The sequence below is a fragment of the Orbilia oligospora genome (genome assembly GCF_000225545.1).
Source record: "Orbilia oligospora ATCC 24927 unplaced genomic scaffold scaffold00110, whole genome shotgun sequence".
In the NCBI taxonomy this organism is placed as follows: Eukaryota; Fungi; Ascomycota; class Orbiliomycetes; order Orbiliales; family Orbiliaceae; genus Orbilia; species Orbilia oligospora.
The window spans coordinates 891,200-913,397 of NW_011645667.1; the positions used below are offsets into that span (position 1 = coordinate 891,200).

At 44.9% G+C, this 22,198-nt stretch overlaps 6 protein-coding genes across 6 annotated transcripts; 2 read left to right on the plus strand and 4 right to left on the minus strand.

The window, feature by feature from the left end:
* Positions 1-1,386: 1,386 nt before the first annotated feature.
* Positions 1,387-2,175, plus strand: AOL_s00110g259 (uncharacterized protein; the record flags this gene model as incomplete). The annotated part of the gene is made up of 1 exon (XM_011126949.1): positions 1,387-2,175. The coding sequence occupies one exon, from the start codon at positions 1,387-1,389 to the stop codon at positions 2,173-2,175; it is 789 nt and encodes a 262-aa protein (XP_011125251.1).
* Positions 2,176-4,099: 1,924 nt separating this feature from the next.
* On the minus strand, positions 4,100-8,403 carry AOL_s00110g260 (uncharacterized protein; the record flags this gene model as incomplete). The annotated part of the gene is made up of 3 exons (XM_011126950.1): positions 4,100-6,166; positions 6,301-7,909; positions 8,000-8,403. The coding sequence occupies 3 exons, from the start codon at positions 8,401-8,403 to the stop codon at positions 4,100-4,102; spliced, it is 4,080 nt and encodes a 1,359-aa protein (XP_011125252.1).
* Positions 8,404-11,084: 2,681 nt separating this feature from the next.
* Positions 11,085-11,885, minus strand: AOL_s00110g261 (uncharacterized protein; the record flags this gene model as incomplete). The annotated part of the gene is made up of 3 exons (XM_011126951.1): positions 11,085-11,382; positions 11,462-11,568; positions 11,649-11,885. The coding sequence occupies 3 exons, from the start codon at positions 11,883-11,885 to the stop codon at positions 11,085-11,087; spliced, it is 642 nt and encodes a 213-aa protein (XP_011125253.1).
* A 1,062-nt stretch (positions 11,886-12,947) lies between these two features.
* AOL_s00110g262 (uncharacterized protein) lies at positions 12,948-15,099 on the minus strand (the record flags this gene model as incomplete). The annotated part of the gene is made up of 4 exons (XM_011126952.1): positions 12,948-13,719; positions 13,800-14,531; positions 14,613-14,960; positions 15,080-15,099. 4 exons carry the CDS (start codon positions 15,097-15,099, stop codon positions 12,948-12,950), a joined length of 1,872 nt encoding a protein of 623 aa, XP_011125254.1.
* A 558-nt stretch (positions 15,100-15,657) lies between these two features.
* On the plus strand, positions 15,658-17,234 carry AOL_s00110g263 (uncharacterized protein; the record flags this gene model as incomplete). The annotated part of the gene is made up of 3 exons (XM_011126953.1): positions 15,658-15,837; positions 15,896-16,746; positions 16,877-17,234. The coding sequence occupies 3 exons, from the start codon at positions 15,658-15,660 to the stop codon at positions 17,232-17,234; spliced, it is 1,389 nt and encodes a 462-aa protein (XP_011125255.1).
* Positions 17,235-17,882: 648 nt separating this feature from the next.
* AOL_s00110g264 (uncharacterized protein) lies at positions 17,883-21,934 on the minus strand (the record flags this gene model as incomplete). Its single annotated transcript, XM_011126954.1, has 4 exons — positions 17,883-18,300; positions 18,358-18,776; positions 18,845-19,842; positions 19,930-21,934. The coding sequence occupies 4 exons, from the start codon at positions 21,932-21,934 to the stop codon at positions 17,883-17,885; spliced, it is 3,840 nt and encodes a 1,279-aa protein (XP_011125256.1).
* Between the last annotated feature and the right edge of the window lie 264 nt (positions 21,935-22,198).

The following is a 22,198-nucleotide window of genomic DNA, read 5'->3' on the forward strand; positions in this document are numbered from 1 at the left end:
TTTGTACACACAGAGCGCTTCTCCGCTAACGGAAACGGTTTGATAGGTTCACACCAGGACATTGTTTCTTCTAATATTTTTTATATCCTCTGTTTGCCGACCGTTGGTTAACCTTTGATTCAAGAACCATTTGCGCTATGCGGGAGATCCAGTCGACGTCACCCAGTTCCTATTTCCCTTCTCCCCGTAATTTCCCCTACTTACCCGGCACATATACCTTCGCCACAACCCAGCTTCCATCCTAAATGATCCTCGCGTCTCTCCGATGAATTTCTGGAAGTGGTCGCGGATCAAATTGTGAGCATGGATATGGCTTTTCATCTTGTTTACTCTGCATCTCCCAACAGGATAGCCGTGTCCTGATCTTGTATATAGTGGATCTCTTTTCCTTTCCCCCAGCGGTTCTGCTTTCGTTCTAACTAGCCAGTCAGGTTTAACACTTTCCGGCTAGCACATTACTAATATTCCTTCCCACGGCTTTATTCTATCCCCACACTTGTCCCTATTTTCTCTATTGTCCTCTTTCTTTATGCTTTGGTTTGTGAACGCTGAACTCTATGGTCTGAGTCGACTTATTGTCTGGAATATCGAGCCTTCCCTCCAGCATCCAGACCATAGGACCCCTAGGTTACCTTTGACGGGCCACATGTCTAGCAACTCGACTTGCTCCTGTTGTTTTATGTTTCCGCGCGACTTTGGGGTGTTACGGCAACGGCGCGTCACCTGACTCCACTAATGCTATGGGCTAACTAGAGCACGTCGCCCCCAAAGCTATAACGAGTACCATCACCTGGTACTCTCATCACATTCGTAATGAAACTCTCCACCTATTCGCCAACCATCTCCCCAACATCAGTCCGGCTCCAGTCATCCTCATGAATACCAACCCACTTTCCAAACAAATCTAACCTGAATAAGTTCCACATGGCTTTGTCGCTATCTCATTGGGATCGTGATATCTACATTCCTGGCTTCAATACAACGGCTTCTCTTGCTTCGATCATTTACGTCATTGTCATTTCTTACTTCCTCTCCTTTGGTTGCTTTCTTATGTATATGATGCGACCTTCCCTTACGAGCCGTATTTGGTAATTCAACATCCATTGGATTATAACCAGTTATTCTAAGCCCAATTGTATTCCTTTTGCCCTCCTTACATCCTTACACCAACTCCACAGTCTCGGCTCTCCTCATCAACACCACTCCTCTAAACTATTCCTCTATCAGCCCAGGTGAGCCCTCTTTCCCTCGTCCTTCTCCCTTCAACGAGATTTGTGGGGGACCACTAACTATTATCCTCTTGGTTTTACGCGGCACTCGACGAAAACTAAACAAAATATCATAATACAGTCTTTCCAGGAACATCATTACCAGTCAAAATCTAAAATGTCTAACGAAAATGTCCCTCCTACTATCCCGGGCACTGTTCCGTCCGCTGCGCAAGATCAAATCAATCTTCCTTTCGATGCTATCAAAGAAAGCATCACTCCAGTTCACCCAATCTCCGCCGGAGAAAACACCCAGGCCAAAATCCGTACCCAAGTTCTCCGTGGAGCGGACCACCTCACTGGGCTAGCCCGTCACGAATTCAAACGCGACGGTGACTTCGGAGCACCTCTTCCCAATCCACCTGGTTTCGAAAACTCAATTCCTCCTACCACCGGCCCAGCCAATACCAAAGCCTCAGAACTCGACAACAACATTTGCAAAGCCGAATGGTACAAGTCTCTCGTCAACTGGCCATTCCCATACCTCTTCGAGAACTTCCACCAAGGATTCCTTGACGCCAAAACCAACACTATCAATATCGAGCTTACCACTGTCACCAGGTGTATCAACTTCATTGAAGACTGTGGGATTCCTCAACAGGCCTGGGAAGCTCATGCCTACAACGAAGGTGTTAAGTTTGGGAAGACATATATGGCTGACAGAATCGACACCAAGACCCGCGTTGTCACTGAAAAATTCGACTATGACAACATCCCTGGTGTTGCTCGACCGAAGGAGTACCCTCGTGGAGGATTTAAGCAATTTGCCAAGCGAAGGGAAGCTGAAGAACGGGAGGCGAGGAGGAAGAATATGAACTTTGTTGAGAAAGGGTGGGATAGTACTAAGTTTGGTGCTAAGAAGGCTTGGAAGAATAGGAAGCAGATTACTGAATGCAAGGTTACTTGAGTAGTTGGTTGGTTATCATTGGAGTCTTTCTGTGGCTTTAATTTTGATTGATCATGAAACTCTACCCATACCTTGACCTGTTTTTCTTGAGCTTAAGCCAGCTGATCTATGCTATTTTGTTTGGTTCAGCTCTTATGTATATTCTTACCTACTTTCTTGTAGAGTCTTTGGATAGGGGATCATAAAGGGTACCCAGCCCATATTCTACAAAATTATTTCTCTTGGCTTCTATTCATAGTCAATAGTAACTATTCTACCTCGTTCCACAATCAACTACCAATCCTTCCAACATTCTTACCAATACTTCCATCAGTATGATCACTTCTATCGCTCGTCGTAGTATCTAGAACGCTGACAGCTCATGGCATATATACTACCTAAGTGCTTGCATCTATAAGAGTATACGTACATGTCAACCGTATCCCACGTCACGCAAACCATCCCTCCTCACCAACTTACAGACCCCAGGAACTTCAAACTTAATATATACTCCCTGCTATCTACTGCTTTAACATTAAGGGGCACTCACGCGAGCTCATTTATCATAAAAGAGAGTAAAGAGTCCGGCTCATGATTTCATGCTATTAATATTATACCCCATACATCTACGCTACTAGATTTTCTGGAAGGCGAACGAAAACAACCGCTCTAAAGGATGGGAAATTCGAATCCCTCACTGATAGATGTGCTCCTCCCAATCACAACTTTTCAAAATAAGATAATTCCGACCCTGAGATACATCATAGAACCGTTCTCACATCTATAGGATGTCAGACGTCAGTAGCATCATATCACGAGTTTCAACCAATTTAACAATAACCCTCAGTCAACCACCCGTGCATGGATACCTATCCAATCCCAGCACACAAGAGGAATCAAGATGCATCACGTCGATGCAAACTACCATAATAAACCTTTCGCCTGGGCGAGTTACCAATGACATTGATAGCTAAATTTAAAATCTGAAGCCTCACTGCGGCTTCGAATTCACTGCACAAAGCTTAAGCCTCGATACCAAACAGCCTCTACTTGATGTCTCCTGGCACCTATACCACATTTGGTCAGACCAAAAGTGCCCAGAGCTGATGCATCACGATACCGTCTTGTTCTACAAAAGATCCATTACTGTTCTATGATCGCTAATTGATCAATCAGCCATCATCATCATCATCATCCAAAATTTATAGGTTATGAGTTCAACGGGAACGAGACTAGAGCTCAACTCCAACACAAGAAGGTACCTATTATATATAGGGGTTTGTAAGTTTGTCTTTCATCACAATTGGCGCAATTCGTGGGAATCGATAACTGGGTGGGTCTTAAGGTCTGAGAATTGCACTGGACACATGTAACCCGTGGCAAAACCATGTTGATGGACGATAGATTGCTGGGCCTTTCGTAGGTTATATTATATGTTATACACAAGCCTCAGGACCTCCCATACGTTTATAATATGTCGGTCTCGTAACCAAAACCTCAACCCAAAGCTTTAAATCATAAAGTCTGGACTCCGAACACAGATATTTACAATTTATCCAGTGGCTAGATCAACCCGTTTTTTAACGGGATTTGTAGACGCACTGCAATAAAAGACACTAATCAGCTTCAGGTATATTAGTGCTATTGTCGCAGATACTCAAATCGTGCAAGTCGCATTTAAGCGTCGCAGAACGGGGGATGTGAATTGATATGTTATGGCTTAGGTGAATTAAACAACTTTAAAGTAAATAGGAAAGTAGTGACGAATGCAGAGGAAATTTATAAATCCAGGTGTAGCTATGAGGCGGTACAATCGCCTTGTAAGTCAGAATGCAGAAAGATTGCAAAAATACCCAAGTTTACAGTAGAGTAGTAGAATCTTCTATAGGCCCGATCGGGTTATGTAAATGAACTACCTACAAATACCTACTAGATACAATAAATTTCAGGGCTCAAACTCAATGGACCAAACCGTACCGGGTTTACAGCCTAAAGCAACTCGGTTACCGTAGATGGCCCAGCTGTACGGTCTATAGTTTGGTGGTAGCCAAATTCTCTGACGACCTCGACTCACCCATTCGTTCTCGACGATTATGTGGTGTTGTTCATGTTCCTTGGGCGGTTGGTTCAGTTTGTCATAAGGACTTTCGGTAGAGGAATATGGTTTTCTAGACATCTCCCTCATAGCCAAAGACCTCAGAGATGCTAAGACGTCCGCGGGCCACGATTTTACTGTGTCAACGTGGGAGGCAAATTCTAGGGTGCTTGCCGCATCGGTATATTCCTGTAGTAGGACCCCGGCGCTAGAATCCCACAGGTTTACCGTACAGGTTTCTTCAAACCTCGACGTCGACATCAAAGTTCCACCGTCCAAGGAAAACCTCAAGATTGGCTGACGGAGGTAATTATAGCGCCTATCACGCGGGTTTGCAAGATCCATATCTCGCAGTGCGTCCCCGGTATCCACCCCCCACAGCTTGATCGTTCCATTCTCTCCGAAAACAGCAAGGATTTCACCATCGGGGGAGAACGCCATAGCAACCACGTTGTCAATGTGGCCCTCCAGAGTCCGCACCGAATCTCCATCTCCGCTGATATTTAGAAGTCCGACCTTTCCGTCCCCGTAAGAATATGCCAGAAAATTGCCATCGGGAGAGAATATTGGCTTCACTCCCCAGCCAACATCAGTATTTATCGTTCGTAACAACGTTCCACCCGTATCGTATAGTTTGACGTCATCATCCGACGCCGACGCTAAATTTCCAAGAGACGAAAATGCTATGCTTCTAAAAAGGCTTTGGTTCGACATTATTGTTTGTAGCAAGCGCCCATCTCCGCTCCACAGCTTGATAGCCTTGTCACGAGATGCGGAAGCTAGAATTTTACCATCAGAAGAGAACGCTACACCACCGACAATGTCCGTATGGCCCTGTAAAATCAGTGCCGATGGCTCGTTCAGATCCCAAAGTCTAATAGTGAAATCTGAATCTCCTAATACTAAAATCCCGCCAGAAGCAAGTGCAGTGTCCTGGATCGTGCCGCCGCGTTTGAATTCCACTGTTTGCAGGAGTGTCCCATCCATGCTCCAATACTTGAATGTGTTGTCCCAGGACCCAGAAACTATTCTGTCATTAAGAAATACCAAGCTCACAACAGCTTTTGTGTGCCCTTCCAGCGTTCGCAGCAATGTTCCGTCCACATTCCACAACTTGATTGTTTTGTCAATAGATCCTGATACCAAAGTTCCATCAGAAGAAAAGGCAAGAGCTCTGACACTGTCTGTATGCCCCTTTAGCACTCGCAACAACGTCCCGTCTGTTTTCCATAGCCTGATAGATCTATCGTCAGAGCCAGATGCTAGAATATCGTTAAAGAATTCTAGGGCCTGAATTCCACTGGTATGTCCTTCAAGCACTTGCGGTTTAGGTTGTGTTAACGTTGAGCCTGTATCCCACAGTATAACTTCACCGCCAGAAGATCCAGATCCTAAGACATCACCAGCAGAAAACCTTATCACCTCAACAGCACTCGTATTCTCTTCCAAGGTCCGCAACAACCTCCCAGTATCTATGTTCCACAATTTAATCATCCCATCTACAGATACCGACGCCAAAACTCCATCGAAACGAAACGCCAAACTGTTTATCGATCTCCCATCTCCTTCTATCGTCCGTAACGGTGCCCCAGTGCCCGAATTCCACAGCCTGATTATCCTATCTGAACACGAAGAGGCGATGACGCCGTCGAAGACCGCTACACTCTTAATCATACCTTTGTGTCCTTCTAGGGACTGCAGCAGACCACCCCAATTTCGTTGGACTTTGGGAAATGATCGGATCCACGGTATCATTGCTTTCAAGTCGAACCGTTTTCTGACAATGCTATCTTCTGGCGTGAATATGATCGCTGAGATGTAAGTTTGTAGAGGTGCCCTATCGATGATATACCTATTCTGAAGCAAGAACCTCCTAAGATCATAAAGAAAAGCTAGGACTTTTTCGCCCTTTTCGACCTAAAAGCACCTCTCGTGAGCCGTTATGATAAGACCCTAAACAAGATGACCTCCAGGAAACTAGACTGGATGCAATGCGGGCCAACCTCTTGATGGACTCCGATCATCAATTAATCAAAAACGGTGTCACTTACATCCACTATAGCTCTCAAGTCCTCCGCCATCTGGATTGTATTTTCCAGATCGCCCAGTATACTCTCCGCTTCAAGCCAATGAAGCAACCTGCGCTCTAGAAATCGGTGCGTTTGATCATCGTCACAAATTTTATTTCCGCTCCGGGTCAGATGATATACCCAGTAACGGCATGCGTACTGAAGCTCAGGAGATATATACTTTTGCACCAGAATTTCGTGAATTTCGGATCGCAGGATTCCTGGTAGCTCTAAACGGCAGATGTCTTGTTTCAACCCTAAGCCTTCAGAATTTGACATGATCTCGATGCACTTAGTCGCGAGCATCTTGTGTATCTCTTTCTCATTTATCCAAAGTTGGGACATATTCTTATCATTACACAAACGCGGGCTAACAAGGAAATCGCGGAAAGATAGATGAAATGTTCTGACCGGGTCATGGCGTCCCATAGGTATGTTGAGAACGGAATGCAGTTTTTTGAGCCGATTATCGATTGTTGTTTCCGGGACGGACAGAAGTTTTGCTAGAGACGGGATCGAGAGTGGACTAGCCAGAGTCAAAATTGACCCAACTATCTCCCTAAACTCTCCTGCTAACCTATCCCGTTGTTTGGCAGAGTTTTGATTCTCGACAAACCGCTTGAGGACGGGAAGATAGGTTTGTTCTACGCGAGCGTCCTCAGTCAAGTCTGCCTGATATTCCAGAATGAGACCGAGCTGTTCCTTAGCATCCCAGTTTTCATCAGCGATGAAACGACAAGCTGTCTTTGCGAAAATGAACAAGGGTACGGCTATTTGAACTAGCTTTGTGATGTCTTCGTCGCCCGGCCAGTCCTTGGGAAGCTCTCTCTTCGCTCGTATTTTCGAAAATTCATCATTTAGAAGAATACGAATGTCCCTGTCGATTCCATGCACCTCGTGTAAGACGACATCTTGATGGCAACCCTCAAAGAGGCTTTTGAACCCATCCCGAATAGGCAGCTCCGGCCTGCTTGTCAGGAAAACACAAAATTCGATACTTTTTACCTCCTTTAGTCGCGAGAGAAGGAATACGATTTCTTCTTGGTCTCTTTCGTCGTCGCACTCGTCCAATGCGTCAATTAAAATAATAACTCTAGTATGTCGAAGCTCAATTCCAGTGCCTGACAATCCGGACAGAGGCTGTAATATCAGTTTTTCAAACCGTTCCGCGATATTCATTTTGGGGATGCCAGGGTCCGCTTCAATGGCCCTTTGTATATTCCGCCCAACGCCGACTGTATGTGCCAATTGAAACGCAATCGTGGTGAACAGTCTGGCGGCCCTACCGCGGTCCTTCTCGCCTCTTCTAAAAAAGAAGCTGGCCCCAAGCTGGCCTTTCTTTTCGAGTCTTTTAGCTATTGTTCGCGATATCGTGGACTTCCCGGTGCCTGCGACGCCGCTTAGCCAGAAAATGCATTCACTAGCACCAGGCGGAGCATCCGCCCAGCCTGCAATGCGTTCTTGCAGCTCAGACCGAGTCCCAGGTAAGCACTCGGGTTCGTGTCGGTCCTCGAAGCTTTTATATCCCGCCCCTTCAGCGATGGGGAGCCCTGCCAAATCGAATTTCTGGTTCAGATTCCGGACAGTCTCCCTAAATTTGTGTCAGCGGACTCCAATGGTATGTTTATTTGCAATTTTCTCGCTATTTGCCCTCCCCCTCCCAGTCTAGGGAGTTACTTACGTGTGGTCTATGATGAGAAATGTATTAATAGATGCCTTCCACCTTTCTAGACTGTTGACGATTTCAACTACTCCGGTCTTAACGAACGGCCACTTTGTACGTTTGAGATATCTAAAGCGCGACTGCTCTTTTTGCGAATCCAGTTTGTCATGGAGTTGTTCAAGTTCCTTCAAGCAGCCCCCCAGTGCAACCTTTAACTCTCCATTCTCGGAAAGGCCGTGGTATTTCGGGTTCTTTATAAGCTCATCAAGTCGTTTTATTAATCCTTCGATACTCCCGATCTCTGCCTTGAGTTTTCCAATATCGCTCTTAGCGCCTTTAACACCCTCATAATAGTCCCAGCAGGCCTTGAAACCTTGAATTACGCCAACGATTCCAGCTGCTATCGACAAAGGATCCGCCATTATTTCGATTTCGGGTGTTGTGACTTTTTTCGCACCGGTTTGCAAGATCTTATGTTTTTTTGATCGTCTATTCTCGCATCTAGGCGCTCGAGGCAGGTTAATTTATGGAAATGGTTGAAGGATTGTGGGGTCGTTTATCTGTCAGCTGAAAACTCGCAGCCTTGAACAACATATCATGCATATGCATATGCATTGTCCGCCGCGTATTTTGCTCGATAACACATTCGCCAACTCAGGTTGGGGCTTGGCGGCTAACTAAGTATCCGGCGTAGGTTATGGTTTTTGACATAGATATAACCGTGCAAACTGACCGAGGCCGGATATTTACAAGTAACGACACATGAAGTTTCTCAGCCTATAGCTAGTTAGTTGTCAAAAGAGAGAAGATATACCACACTGTAAAGGAGCTCTATTAGTAAAAGATAGCCAAGATAAGATAATGAAGTTATGTACCGTATAGATGCCGATAATGAGCCTTCCCTGGATCGATATATATATTTTCAAACCATGGTCACGTGACGTCTATTGTTGGTGTCGTTTTTTGGCTCTCTTAACCTGTAATATACCTAATTCTCAGGAAGCATGGATGATTCTTTGAACTACTTCGATATCGATATCGATATTGCTAACTATCGGCAACACCTCGGCTGGGTTGGGTACGAGACAACTAACCATCATTGATGAAGGGTTGGACATTGCATTTGGGTGGTTGGTCCGGATTCTAGGTTTGCAGAGCTGAAGGGCGATGATGCTGATAAGCAGGACAGGTGTGGGTTGATGTTAGTGTTGTTCTTTGATTTCGTCTCCAAAATCCAACAGTGTTGACGACCTTGCAGATTGAAATATGTGCAGCTCCCCCTTTGTGATGTGACATGTAGGTACGACCGGCCATTGTTAATATCATCTATATCAGAGTTTCACGAATCAACTATACTAATGGAGTCCCGGATATATATAAAATGGTGAACGAGATACCAGTGGATTTAATTTTTATTCTAACTAGTAAGGCAGTAATAAGTATAATATTAGGTAAGGACAGATGCATGGGCTAAAAACAAAAGAGGAAGGATTAGACATGTTTCCGCTCATTCATTCTCCACAAGCACATGCATTTTCTAACTAATATTCAAAATAAAATATTCCGGCCATGCATTAGTACATATAGCTTTGCTAATATCGCAACGGTATAATCAACATGTGAGAAATTAATTGTTACATGGTCCTGGCCCAAGTCTCGCATGATTTTTGTAGGGGGTGTTTATGAATTAAATTTCAGGCGAAGAATCACCTACATAATCACGTCCAATAAGCCGACCATCGACGCGACGGACGAAAATACACAATGGAAGTAATGGCTCCCGAGTGTAAAATGTTAAATATTCATACTTAGGTATATAAGTATTTATATCTATCGGAGTGGCATGGCTTCTGGCCAATCTATACGTATAAGGTATGTACATGTACTTATGGTGTGAAAGTACATAGACATAACATCCCAACATGGCATATTTACAAAACTAATATATATAACCTGCTGTCTAAGTACTACTTACCTATTAACTATGATTGGGACCCACACGCAAACAATCACTGTTTTCAATCACTATGGCTCAAGTCTTTAGCTCAGCCTCTTCTTCTTCTCATTATATAACGACACCGTCTATGCGACCAGCAGTTTATTTTGAATGCTTCGATACGCTACATACCTGATATATAAACATTATTATAATCAGTTCGGACAATATGATTTCACTTACCACCACATGCATCCCAGATACTAGTGATCCTGGCGTGTACATCGCCTCAATATGCAATGACTCTATATTCAAAGGGACACTCTTGCCTTGCACTCATATCGAAACAAAGAGGTTCGAACGTTCGAGTAATGACTAGCAAAACGGTATCGATAAAGCCTCTTAGGTCTTCTACGATATATAGACATCTTCTGTCTTAGATTCATAGATTGGAATCGTTCCCAGACCATGGTGGTCTGACGGGGATATATATATATATTATATGCTTTCATACATTCCATCGGACCTACCTCCACAGGGGACAGATTCACCAGAGGGATGTTAGGGAGGTGGAAGAACCTGTGGAGGTTAGTGATGATGGAGAACGATGGGAGGTTGACTCAATTCTGGGCTACAGAAGAAGACGCTCTGGGGCTGGTAAAACAGAGGACATATATCTTGTGAAATGGAAGGGATGGAGTGAAGAGTACAACGAGTGGGTCAGGAGAATCCATATGAACTGCAATAACCTAATTGCAGAATGGCACAACGAGAACGCGCACGCCCCTGCACTCCGACAATTATACTATTAGTGTTATAAGCGTAGTACTAGTATATATATATACGATCAGAAAGCTTAAATTAGGTCGTTTCCTGGATGCCACAAATACAAAATATGCTTTCTTAAACTGTCTAGGTAACTTTGAAATCCTTGTCGGATGCGACTGATGTACTTAGTGAGTCGGTCAACAAGGGGGTGAGCACGTCAAGAGCATCAACTTTATCACCTCACATTCTTTGCTTATATTGATACAGGAGTCATGTCAAGATATACATGTATAGAACCACGTGTATGTACGTACATACACATATCCAACGCTTCCGAATTAATATCCATAGAACAACAGTACCCTCCGATAAAATTAATAAAAGAAGAATCATACAAAACTAAACCAAAAGCGCAACAGCTCCAAAAATCCCCATTACAACATTAACCATATCCCCCGTCAACGCCATAACTCCATTCCCAGTCGGCTTAGGCCCAGAAGAAGTAGTAGAAGTCGCAGCGGCGCCTCCAGTACCCGTAGCACGAGTAGTAGCCCCACCTCCACTTTGAACAGCACCTGGAGCTGTCGATACAGCGCCTCCTTGGATGGAAATGACACCGCCGAATGGAGAGGACGGGGTGGATTGGGTACGAGCGTTTGTGGCGGCGCTTTTGAAGGCCGCGAGGGTGTTACCGGAGCTTGTTGGGGTTTGTTAGTTTTTTTTGGATATTTAATATAATTTTAGGAGGAATCGGTTAGAGAGAATGGGAGACTTACGAGGGAGGGTTAATGGCGCCGACCATACCGAGTTGGCAGTGTGATAGCTGTGCGCAGTAGAAGTAGATTGGATCCGTATTCGCCAATATTATCGAGAAACTCTCGGACTATATTAATTGTATTGTATTGTTAATTAGCAAAAAGTGGCAATTGGAAGTTATAATCGTTAAAAACGGGGGATATTTACCCTAGATCCAGTGAAACCGCTCGAAAAGCCCCTCGAGGTGGGATTACAAGGACTACTAAACGCCGCTTGAGTGACCGTATGATTCCCTCCTTTGAAAACGAATTGCACGGTATCCCCCGTCTTGGCGGTAATAGAATCCGGAGAAAAAGTGAGCCCAGCAGATCCAACGCTGACGGTATGAACCGTCTGCGCGAAGGCCGTGGAAGCGAACGTAGCGAGCGTAAGAAGGAAGCGCATTGTAAAAAAATTTCAATGATGAAAACTGTGGATGTATACACAATGACAATTAGAATAACGATTGGAATCGGAGACTCCGTCTCGTGAAGGCGTTCGACTTATAAACACCCCCATTCATTCCGATCAGCCTCGAGGAAGTGACCAAAATTTTCAGTTCTATTGGAAAGGCACAGCCTAGTTTGTTTGCATCTTTGTCTCGTAGTTCCTCATTTCGAGGGCATCTTCCAGTTGGACCACAAATAGCTGATTAATACGCATTCCGCAAAATTCCTGCGGGTGGCTGACCAGAATCGAAGTCTGTCAACCACTCAGAATCCCCAGCTGAACAGGGATTCAACGAAATTCCGTGTAAAGCTAGTACGTTAGTGGTTAGTTTACGGGGCTTCCAAGACATAAACCATGATCGTGGATTCGAACAAGCTTTTTTTAGACATGGGTGGTCCTCTAGTTACCCCGGCTTGCATATTTGTTTTCCGTAGCCAAACTCTGGTGAGGATTTGAAAGCTTCTAGGCCACACCATTTTCATTTGGTCGTGCTGAGTTGCAACGTTACAGTCTATGTGTTTTTTTCGAGCGGCTGAATCCGACGGGTGGAATACGTGTACATCATCATATTGCGAGTTGATCACCCTCCATCTTGAAGTCTGCTCCCCTTGTCGGAGTACAAGGTCAATATAAACTTAAAAGTTCTCTCGGATTCTTCGGAGGAGATGAAAGCTGGAGTTGTTTCGGATTTCTTAATCGTACAAAATCGAAACGTTGATGCGTTCTGCGCCAACACCATCACCGAATTGGGCTTATTCTCAGAGGAACCTAGGACGCGTAAGCAGATTTAAAAGTTTCACGCTTCCACCTCTCGCTTCGAACTCTGAGAACTTCAGACTTCAATAAAGAAATGTATTTGAGGTAGCATTGATTATTACAAAAATATATGATTTGAAGTACATATGCTTCGTCTCAACTGGTGCGGAAGATAATGGGGTTTCCCATGGATGTTTTATTTGTTAGTCAAACAAAAGATAAGTTTGTCAAGGTAAGGACCTGGACGCTATCTTTTTCAGCCTACAGCTTGAGTTGACCGTCTGATCCTAACTCGAACTTTTTGCCGGGTGTGGCCAGAGACATAAGATCCGTCGCGAAGTCGGGGAAGCGATGATGGGCAGAACTGAATGGCTCTTGAGTTCGCAACTGGGAGATGTAGAGGCTAGCAAACTGAGAAAGCAGGACTCGAAAACTATCTCTATTGGTAGTTTCCAAAGCCGGCGCGCTTTTCACATTAGAAGCGGCTGTTTGGGCGTCGTTCTTCCCCTTCGGGGGTCCCTCGGTAGCAGTAGTGCCCTCGGTGGAACTGGAAGCCTCATTTGTTGCATCCTGCTGGCTGTTGCTGAGAGGTTCTAGAAGTTTCGTGTTGTGGCTGTCATAGGTATTCTCGTAGACCAACGTCACAGCGGCGGGGATTGCAAAAAGCACTTCGTCTGGCTTCTCTGCGTGTGCATTTTCGCAAACTATTCTTGCTTTCTCATGGGCGAGTTTCTTTAGGCCCGGGCAGATCAATCTGTCTGCAAGCACATAGATAGCTGCGTGTTGCGTGAGAGTATCAGCTCGGTCTTTGTCGCAGGTGTAGTCTTGAAGGTAGCAGTATTGAACAAACTTTTCAAATGCATCCGGTGTGTCGATTTCGGATGTCAAATCCACTGCTTTATCTCGTGATTCTATCATTGCAGAAGTCATAAGCCGTTTGAAGAATTCAGCGCATTCAACGGCAGATATGTGGACATCGAATCTTTTGGCTTGCTTGCCGACAAAGACGCCCAACGTATCAGTGTTGAAAAATCTGGGAGTCAATAATGTCATTAGCTACCACGTTCTCCTTTCACCACTAAGGCTTTAAGAACTTTGAAGATGTTATATTACCTGCTGAATGCGGAAATATCATTCCTTCGCAACTGTATAGATTCATCTTGTCCATCGGTCAGGGCATTCCTAGATTCGCTTGTACTGGCTTTGGGCTTTTCCACAGCATTTCTGACGAACAAAAGCATGTCTGTGTTAAAGTCTGAGAACTTGTGGTGGACTTTAACGAACTCGCCCAGATTCTTTAGCGCGTTCAGGTGCATTCCAGCGAGCTTTGCTAGAAGGAGACGAAATCTATCTCTGGTTATTTCTAGTGAGCCGCTAGGATCATTTGGGATAGGCCTATGCAATATAAATCCATGCCCAGAGTCTTCAGTGTAGGTATACACTACTCGGATAGCTTCAACCAGGTCTGCGACTATACTTAGCAGGAGGCTTCCTTCAGGTCTCGTGGAATCACCATAGGACCATTCTGTTGCCTTCTTCAGGGCGATAGCTTTCAGAGGTAAACACTTGAGTTTTCCGGCAAGAGCGTAAACTCGCGCGTGGAGAAGCAATAAGTGTGGCTCATCATACCCGAAGTACGTACCAAAGTAGCAGTACTCCACAAACATCTCGAATGCATCAATATTGTGTTCTCCACCATCTAAAAGGAAGGGGCCATCCTCGCTTGTCTTTGCAGAGAGTATTTCGTTGAAGTAGGTTGATTCCCGGCGTAGTGAATCGATATGGATCGTGAAACTCTTCTTCGAGGGCCCGACGATGATGGAAATCGGCTCCGATGAAAACAACCTTTTTATGTGCTGCATATTAGTGACACGGTAAAAAGGTATAGTAGTAGCTACAGGTATCCGAAAAAAGTCTAAGACTTACTCTGCGAAGTTTTTTACCAACAGCTTATCATCCCCAATGCGGAGGATTTCTGACCGAAGACGCTTGGTCTGTTCCTTTTCATCGGCCCAATTCTTCGCATATCCCTTACTCTCTGATTCGAGCCATGCATTTTTTCCCGCGGCTAGGGAGTAATGATGGTAGAGGCTGTTTTGCGCAGTTGAGTATATCACCACCTCGTCCTTGTATGCCTGACAACTGTGAGGCAGCTTTTCACCGGCTTTTTGACCCTTTTGCAGAATAAAACGTTCGCTGCATTGGCAGAAGTGGCATTTCTTGCAGTTCGGACATAAGCAATCCCTTTGACATCTGGGGCACAAGTTCGAACAACTAAAATATAGCAATACACATGTTAAAGGAGGTGGTGTTAGCATTATCATGTGGACTTCTTAAAATCGCTTCAAGGGAAACGATGGATTAACTGGGGTTAGATTGTTAGAACAACTGACCCTTGATGCCCAGAAACCATTTTTGGGTAGGCTGCTGCCGCGGTTGGCTGCAAAGGATCTTTCAATATTGGTGCGAGCTTCGCGTACTTGGAGAACAGCTAATTGTGAAATTATCAGCTAAGGTCGATCGTGAAAAGTTAGTGTGATAGGTTGGTATCGACGCGTTATGTGAGGGTCCGGAGGATTAGTGTCGATGTGAAGGTAGCTAGGTAGATAAGTACCTAGGTAGTCGTCGGTCTAAGTGATATGCCCGGGCAGGGCTCCAACGCATAAGTCCCACGAGAATACCTGACTTCACATTACTTTATGAGACATACAACTTTAATTATTGGAACTACTCAACTTAGTTCCTTCGTAGCCGTCCCTAGTAAGTTTAACTTTGAGGCATATAGACGACGTCTGATCTTACTACTTTAGGCAATTACATATCTATGTGGCGGCTGCTTATAAGGTTTATCTGCCCAAGCCAAAATTAACTTTCAACGTTTGGTCAATTCATCAATCAAAGACTCCGCTTCTTAATGACGACCCCTCCTCATTCCCTTTCAGCCTTAAACTAAGAATCTGCAAAGCTTTCAATGGATCTATTCAGCTTCTTGGAAGCAGTGGCTCCTCCAAAGATCCGAAAGACATCTCCAATTTCATCAACTCCCCCGACAAACCCTGTCTCTCCCGGCCATCATCTACAAAACTTGAAAGAATGGCCGGATATTCGGAATAAGGTCCACCAGTTGCTAGACCCTCTTCTGCAGCAGAAAGTATACCACCCTGCCCTAGGTTATCTCGCTCTCTTAAGTTGCTTATATTTTGACTAAGAGTTCCCAAAAAACCCAGTCAAACGCATTCCGTACCATCGCAAATAGGTTTAACCACGAGGCACAGCGATGGTCTTCCTGCGGGAATAAATCGGACGTACTAAGACTCGGGGCCCATGTCTACGAGCGACCCAGTGTTCGAATTCTCTATGAATTATTCTCTATTGACAGTGATTTTGGACATCACAAGGGAGCCATTGTCATCGGCGACCCAGATCGTGTCTTCTACACCTACACCTACACCTACACCGGAAAATCTTACGAAAGATCAAGGACCAAATTCCTGATCCAGTGGGAGCCCCCATGGACATTTTCCACGCCTCAAAACCTAATTCATCATTTCAACGATAACAGAGCTGATTTAGACGACAAAGTCGTAAAATTGGTTCACCAAATATACGGCTACATGACATTCAACAATCTTACATATGGCGGATTTTGCAATTATGAAGCTTTATATCTATTCCGGAGAACTAGAGATAACGGGTTGGAAGTTTCTCCCCCATTCCTATACAGTGACCCCGGTACCCGAGGTCCTGTAGCCGCTTTGATGTACATCTGCAAGCAGGCTGTCGAAGAACATCAATCTTTCAATTCCTTCCCGATAACCCACACCTTTATTCTAGACGACCTAGATATAGAAGGATCTTGGGATGAAAACTTAACGGTGCCATGGAAAGATATGGCCCTCAGGCTAAGTGGAACCGGGAGAAAGAATATTGCTACAGTAATGTCGGGAGAAATTCAACCCCGAGAGGACGTAAAATTCCGATATAGCAGTCCGGCCTTTTTCAAAGTCTATGACATCACGAAACCATATAATTTAGACTTTGCCCATAAAGAAATTTCTGCGTAAGCCCCTCCGTACATCAAAGACATTTGGGTGTAAAATAGCTTATTTTCGCCCCTTTTTATCACGCGGCCAAACCCTAATTTCTCAATCTTCATATGCGTGCGTGCTAAGTCTTCTGGTATAAATTAGGTACAACCGCCTACACTCCCTACAAGGAAAATACATCCCGCGGCTCTACGCCGCAGGATCAACTTGGAAGGCACTCAAAATTCTCGTCATCGAGGACTGTGGGCAAACCGCATGTGATGAAAATATGACAGAAGAGCTCTGGTCGCAAGCAAGAAAGGCAATCGTCGCCATCCATAGGCATGGAGCCATCCACGGCGATATTCGCATCGAGAATTTCGTGATTGCAAAGGGAACTATTGAGGTCATTGATCTTGGCATGTGCCGTCAGGGAACTCCGGCAGAGCAAGGTGCTGAGCTTGCAGAACTTGACAGGATGAGGAAGAGTTGGGAAGCAGAGCATACGTCTGATCCTCAGTAATCGGAGACCAACATAGTTTAGTTACGAGACAGTAATGGGCGCATGAAGGAGAGGTTTCGGATGAGATCCGTCGACCACACGCCAGGCTACGACGATACGGATTTTCATATATACATTGTCTCGTGAACCAGCCTGCCCTGCCCAGCCCACACCGAAAGGTAGCTGGTAGTTCTCTAAAGTCATGATCAGGCTTGACATGCCTCCTTTTGTGACATCTGAGAGTGAAGCCAACATTGGCGGAAATAAAGATTTATATAGAGGCGAATATTAAGTGTATGAAAAAATAATTAGAATATCAACTAGCCAAGAAGGATCTATGTTGATGGTGGCGTTTGGCTTTTTATAATTCATAGTTGGTTATTTCGGTCCCATATTTATTATATAAACTTATTAGATTTCTGACAGCGTATATCATTGTATTAGAATTAAGTAGCCAGTCCGCACCTATCGCCATAAAAAGAAAGGAATAAAGACATATATCTCATAGCAAAGCTGTTGGAATTTTGAAATCAAAGAAAAAGATTATCTCGTAAGCAAACGCTGCTGCGAAAATTCTTCAATAAAAAATCACGACCTTAGCTTCCCACTTAACCATCAACAGTATTGAAAATAGATCCTACATAAAACAATTGCAACCCCCCCATCCAATTAAATCCTCATTCCCCCCAAGTTGTCCGCTAAAGAATTAACCACTGCCCTCTTACTCAACTCCTTCAACCCGATCGCCGCTGCTATCCATCCAAAGCTACTTCCACCTTCATCGTCCTCCCTAGCCGTAAACGAAGCCTGCACGCAAGCTAACGCCCTCTCCAAAGTAAGGCCATCATAATGTCCATCCCTAACTGCCGAGCTTCCCTCACTTCCAAATCTGATAATCGCAGCAACATGGCTGATCAGCCTTGTAACTTCACCACGCATTTCTTCTGCACTATCACGGACGATACGTGATAGGCGATGACTTTCGGTACCGATGATGGCGCCGATGAAGACTTCCACTTCCTCTAGGGCATCGTTGTTGCGGTTTATGGCGTAATTATGGGATAAATCGCGGATGTTATTCTCGTAGCTAGTTCGTATTATCGTTAGCATAATTTGCGTTTTTGTATCTAGGTAGAATTCTTACCTCATCCGCAAATCCTGCGCGAATCCATATAGCCCTAACATTACTTCCATGTCCACTGACCGAACCATATATTCCTGTACTTTCTTCAGGAGGTCGTTAGGACCCCTTTCAAACCGCGCAGCATTATCCTCCCATGCCTTTATGAATTTTTCTTCATCTATTTCTCGGAATAAGTAACCAAGCGCCTTGTCCGATTTATAATAGCGGAAATCTGTGCCGCTTTTGAATGGGTCATCTGCATCATCGAATTTCGAAAGGTCGATTTGACCGGTTTCGAAATCTAACCATTCATACTTGAACTCGTCCTCGTATTCATCGGTGACGAGGTTTGGGTCGCCGTTGATAAATTTGACACCTGGACCCGGCGCGAGGAAGTCTGGGCGTGCTTTAGGTGTTCTGGGCAGCTCGCTCATTCTTACCTATATCACATCATAAACATTAGCGGAAATGTCCAACATCGGATGTATCTTTAAGACGGGTTACTCACTGGAACACCTGTCTTCGGGAAGTCTACTGCTTGCGATGCCATTCTTGCACACGTCAGGCAGGCGGCGCTCCTCACACCCGCTGGTTCCTGGTCGGCTAGAACCATATGAGCGACGCTGATAACCCCCAGCTTATCGTTCTCCATAAAATCCAAAAAGAATTTTCCGATATCCGCCTGTGTAACATCTCTATCGTAGTTTAAAGCTTCGACAGCCGGGAAATCTGAAGGTGCAGAGCTGAATCTCGGCATCAAACTAGGTTCCCACCAGATATGGAAAATGTCACCATCCAGATCCCCACCGGAAAGCATACTAGGCAAGTCTCTTTGCCCTCTCTGCGAAAAAACGACGCAATTCATGAGATCGCGGAGTGGCGAATCATAGGGCACTTCGACCGCTGTCACTATTTGGATATCGCCGGGGTGAAGTGCCGGGTTTCGGCAGATAGCGACGACACCTCGGTGTGCCTCTCTTTTTCCGCCTTCTCTTTGTATGGGACAGTATATCTCCCCTTCTTGGAGATATCCTGTTTCATCAAGCACCCCGACTAAAGTAAATCCCTTGTCGACTTGTATTCTTGCACGATACTTCATATCTCGAAGCGTGGTCAGCATGGTAAACTCGACTACCTTCCTCAGGAAATTGTCTTCTTTATAATCCCAGCCCAGGGCGAATAGTTCTCGGATAAGGAATGGGATATTTGCTTGCGTACACCTATTTTGGTAGTCTAGGAAGTGGGCAGCGCTATCCGGGGTAAAGGTCCTCTCACGAAGTGTTGCTAGGGCTCTTCCCTGCAGGTCCATGAAGTTTTTTATGGGGACTCCGCGGTCTTCGAGGATTTTGATAATACATCGGTTTAGATAAAATGGCAATGGCTTTGTGAAACTTCGGCAGATTTCGAAGACCTTGTTCTTCAAGCCGTCGAACTTTACCATTGAGTCGTAAAGACATAGAATGGGGTCGCGTTGAGTACTGTCAAGTGCAACAACTCCCTTGGCTCCTGTTCTCCAAGTCAATATTTGAAAGCTCCCTTAACCCCGACTAGAGATCCTAACAGAAAAAAAAAGGGAGAAATGCATCTACTGACCTCGGAATCGGATCTGAAAAACTGTCGGTTTCGGATCTGAAGTAAACTCGCCCTTTTTCCAAATCAACTCAATCAGGGGCTTAGAAACAGTGCCGCATCCATCGCTGAACGTATACTTTTTCCCACCAGGTGCGATCTTTATGATATCCCGTTTTTGGGCAATCATAAAGTCATCGATCTTGATGTTCGCAACTGTATCTGTAAATGCTTGCCCGATTCTCGCCGCGCATTTGCCGGGAATTTTAATGGATTTGAAATCACCCAGACGTTCAATAACCCCGTCTACCGTTATCGTCCTTCTTGGCGTTGATATTGTCGCCATGAACCATGCTGTATGAGACCTTAAAGAACTTTGACTGAAACCCAAAAATTTAAAGGTCCGACCGGCGATTTTTAGGAGATTGCTCTCCGGCATCAAGAAGGGAAGGAATCTTCCGTCGTAAATATATTTCCCATCCACGCCGCTTTCAAATCGTAGGTCCCCACCATCTTCCTCTACCAACGATACTCGAAGAAAGTGGTTAAGATAATCATGATACTCTCTTAACACTCTATTCTTTGGCTCTAAGTTTGGGCCACCAGGAAACATTCCGGTGGGTGTAATGGACATCCGATGGATTAAGACTTGGTTTTCCTTTCTATAAAACTTCATTCGGACCATGTATTCTTGACTTTTTTGCTTCGTTTCTAATGCTTCGAGAAAGTCTTTCTGGATATTTTCGGACAACCAAATCTGCGGGTCTTCGGATGGTAATTGGGGCTCCCATTCCCCTGCCCACGATTTAAAAACTGAAGCCACGACCTGCGTAGCATGTTCCCTCGCGTTGATTCCTGTTCCATTCGAGTCGCGGTTGGATTCTACCTGAGATACGCTGCTATAGGAGTTTTGTATCGCTCGTCGGACAACACCAAGAAGTTCTTTGACACGGTGAGGAAGAAGCACGCCATTCAAAACGAGCGAGTGCATTTGGAATGCGACATCAAATGGCAGGGTACGAAGTTGTTCCTCCAGGCCTTCCATAGACCGTTGGAAGTCGTAACTGACATACTGGTGGAATATTTTGAGACTTTGAATATCCTGAAATCCTGGAATGGAGCCAACGGTGCTAAGACGAATAGCTTCATGTGCTTCCTTGAGTTTGAAGCGGTACACAAAACAATACGATACAATCTTGGCGTGCTTTTCGTCGAGTGAAGGAATTCTTGCCTTATTGAGACGTCGCGACGGAGGGGCTTGGAAAATGGGGCTTCCGTAGGCATTAAGCGGGCTTGTTGGAGATGATGTTGATTCGAGCTTTTCATAAAGTTTCGGCGACCAGCGCAAGGAGATGATGAAGTATGTTCCTGTACTCTCATTGGAAATGATCGAAGATCGTATGGTACCAGTCGGACATAGCATATACTGTCCAACAGGGTGCCCCAATGCTGGCATCGTCTTGAATAACTCCACTTGAATAGCTTGGCGTGTCATCTTAAAATTCCCAGGCCGTGCGCTGTAGTAAAATGAAGAAAATGTCGGTAAGTCGAAATTTCTGGGGTCGGTAGTCCATACACCGCACTCAAAACCTTGGAATGCGAAAGGTGTGCGATAAGGTTTTTTATCCGCAGGTTGTCGATTTGCCATATTCCTCGCAACCTTTTCGTTCTCTTCACGGAGCGCACGAATAAGATGCTCGGGTACTGCAGAGTTCTTATTACTCCGCTTGATACTGATCGCAGACCCAGAAATGATCACAGGAGTCTGAGCTCTGCTAGCAATTTTAATGTACCTCGTACCCCGAAGTATAGTTCTCGGCTCCGGTGTACCATGTTTTTTGAAGATCTCTTCTCCAATAGCGGCATCGTGTACGGTAAAACAACCTTCTTGCAGGTGCCTAAACTTCTTGCTCTGCCACTGTCGGAGTTCGAATGCGTAAATAAAATATTTTTTGAGGACAGATCCCAGAGCAGCACGTATTTGCTTGGGACTAGCAGATGCCGGGATATCTGTCATGTAAAACTCCATGTTGAAAGTTTGGTAAGGTGATTAGGGTCAAGTCGGTGCCTGGATTTCTAATCAGTTTATCATCTATAGTCAGCACCTCCTTCAAACACAGTCCAAGTTTGAAATTCTACATAATCCTTTTTTATTCTGCAGAAGTATAAGAAAAGAGTGAGACCCAAAGCCAGAAAAAGCGATGGAAATGGCATCGTGATGCAATTTGCAGACCCGCCTGCGTCTATCCCATCAGGCTAGACGATCACAACAGGAGATAGCGAATATCTCGAT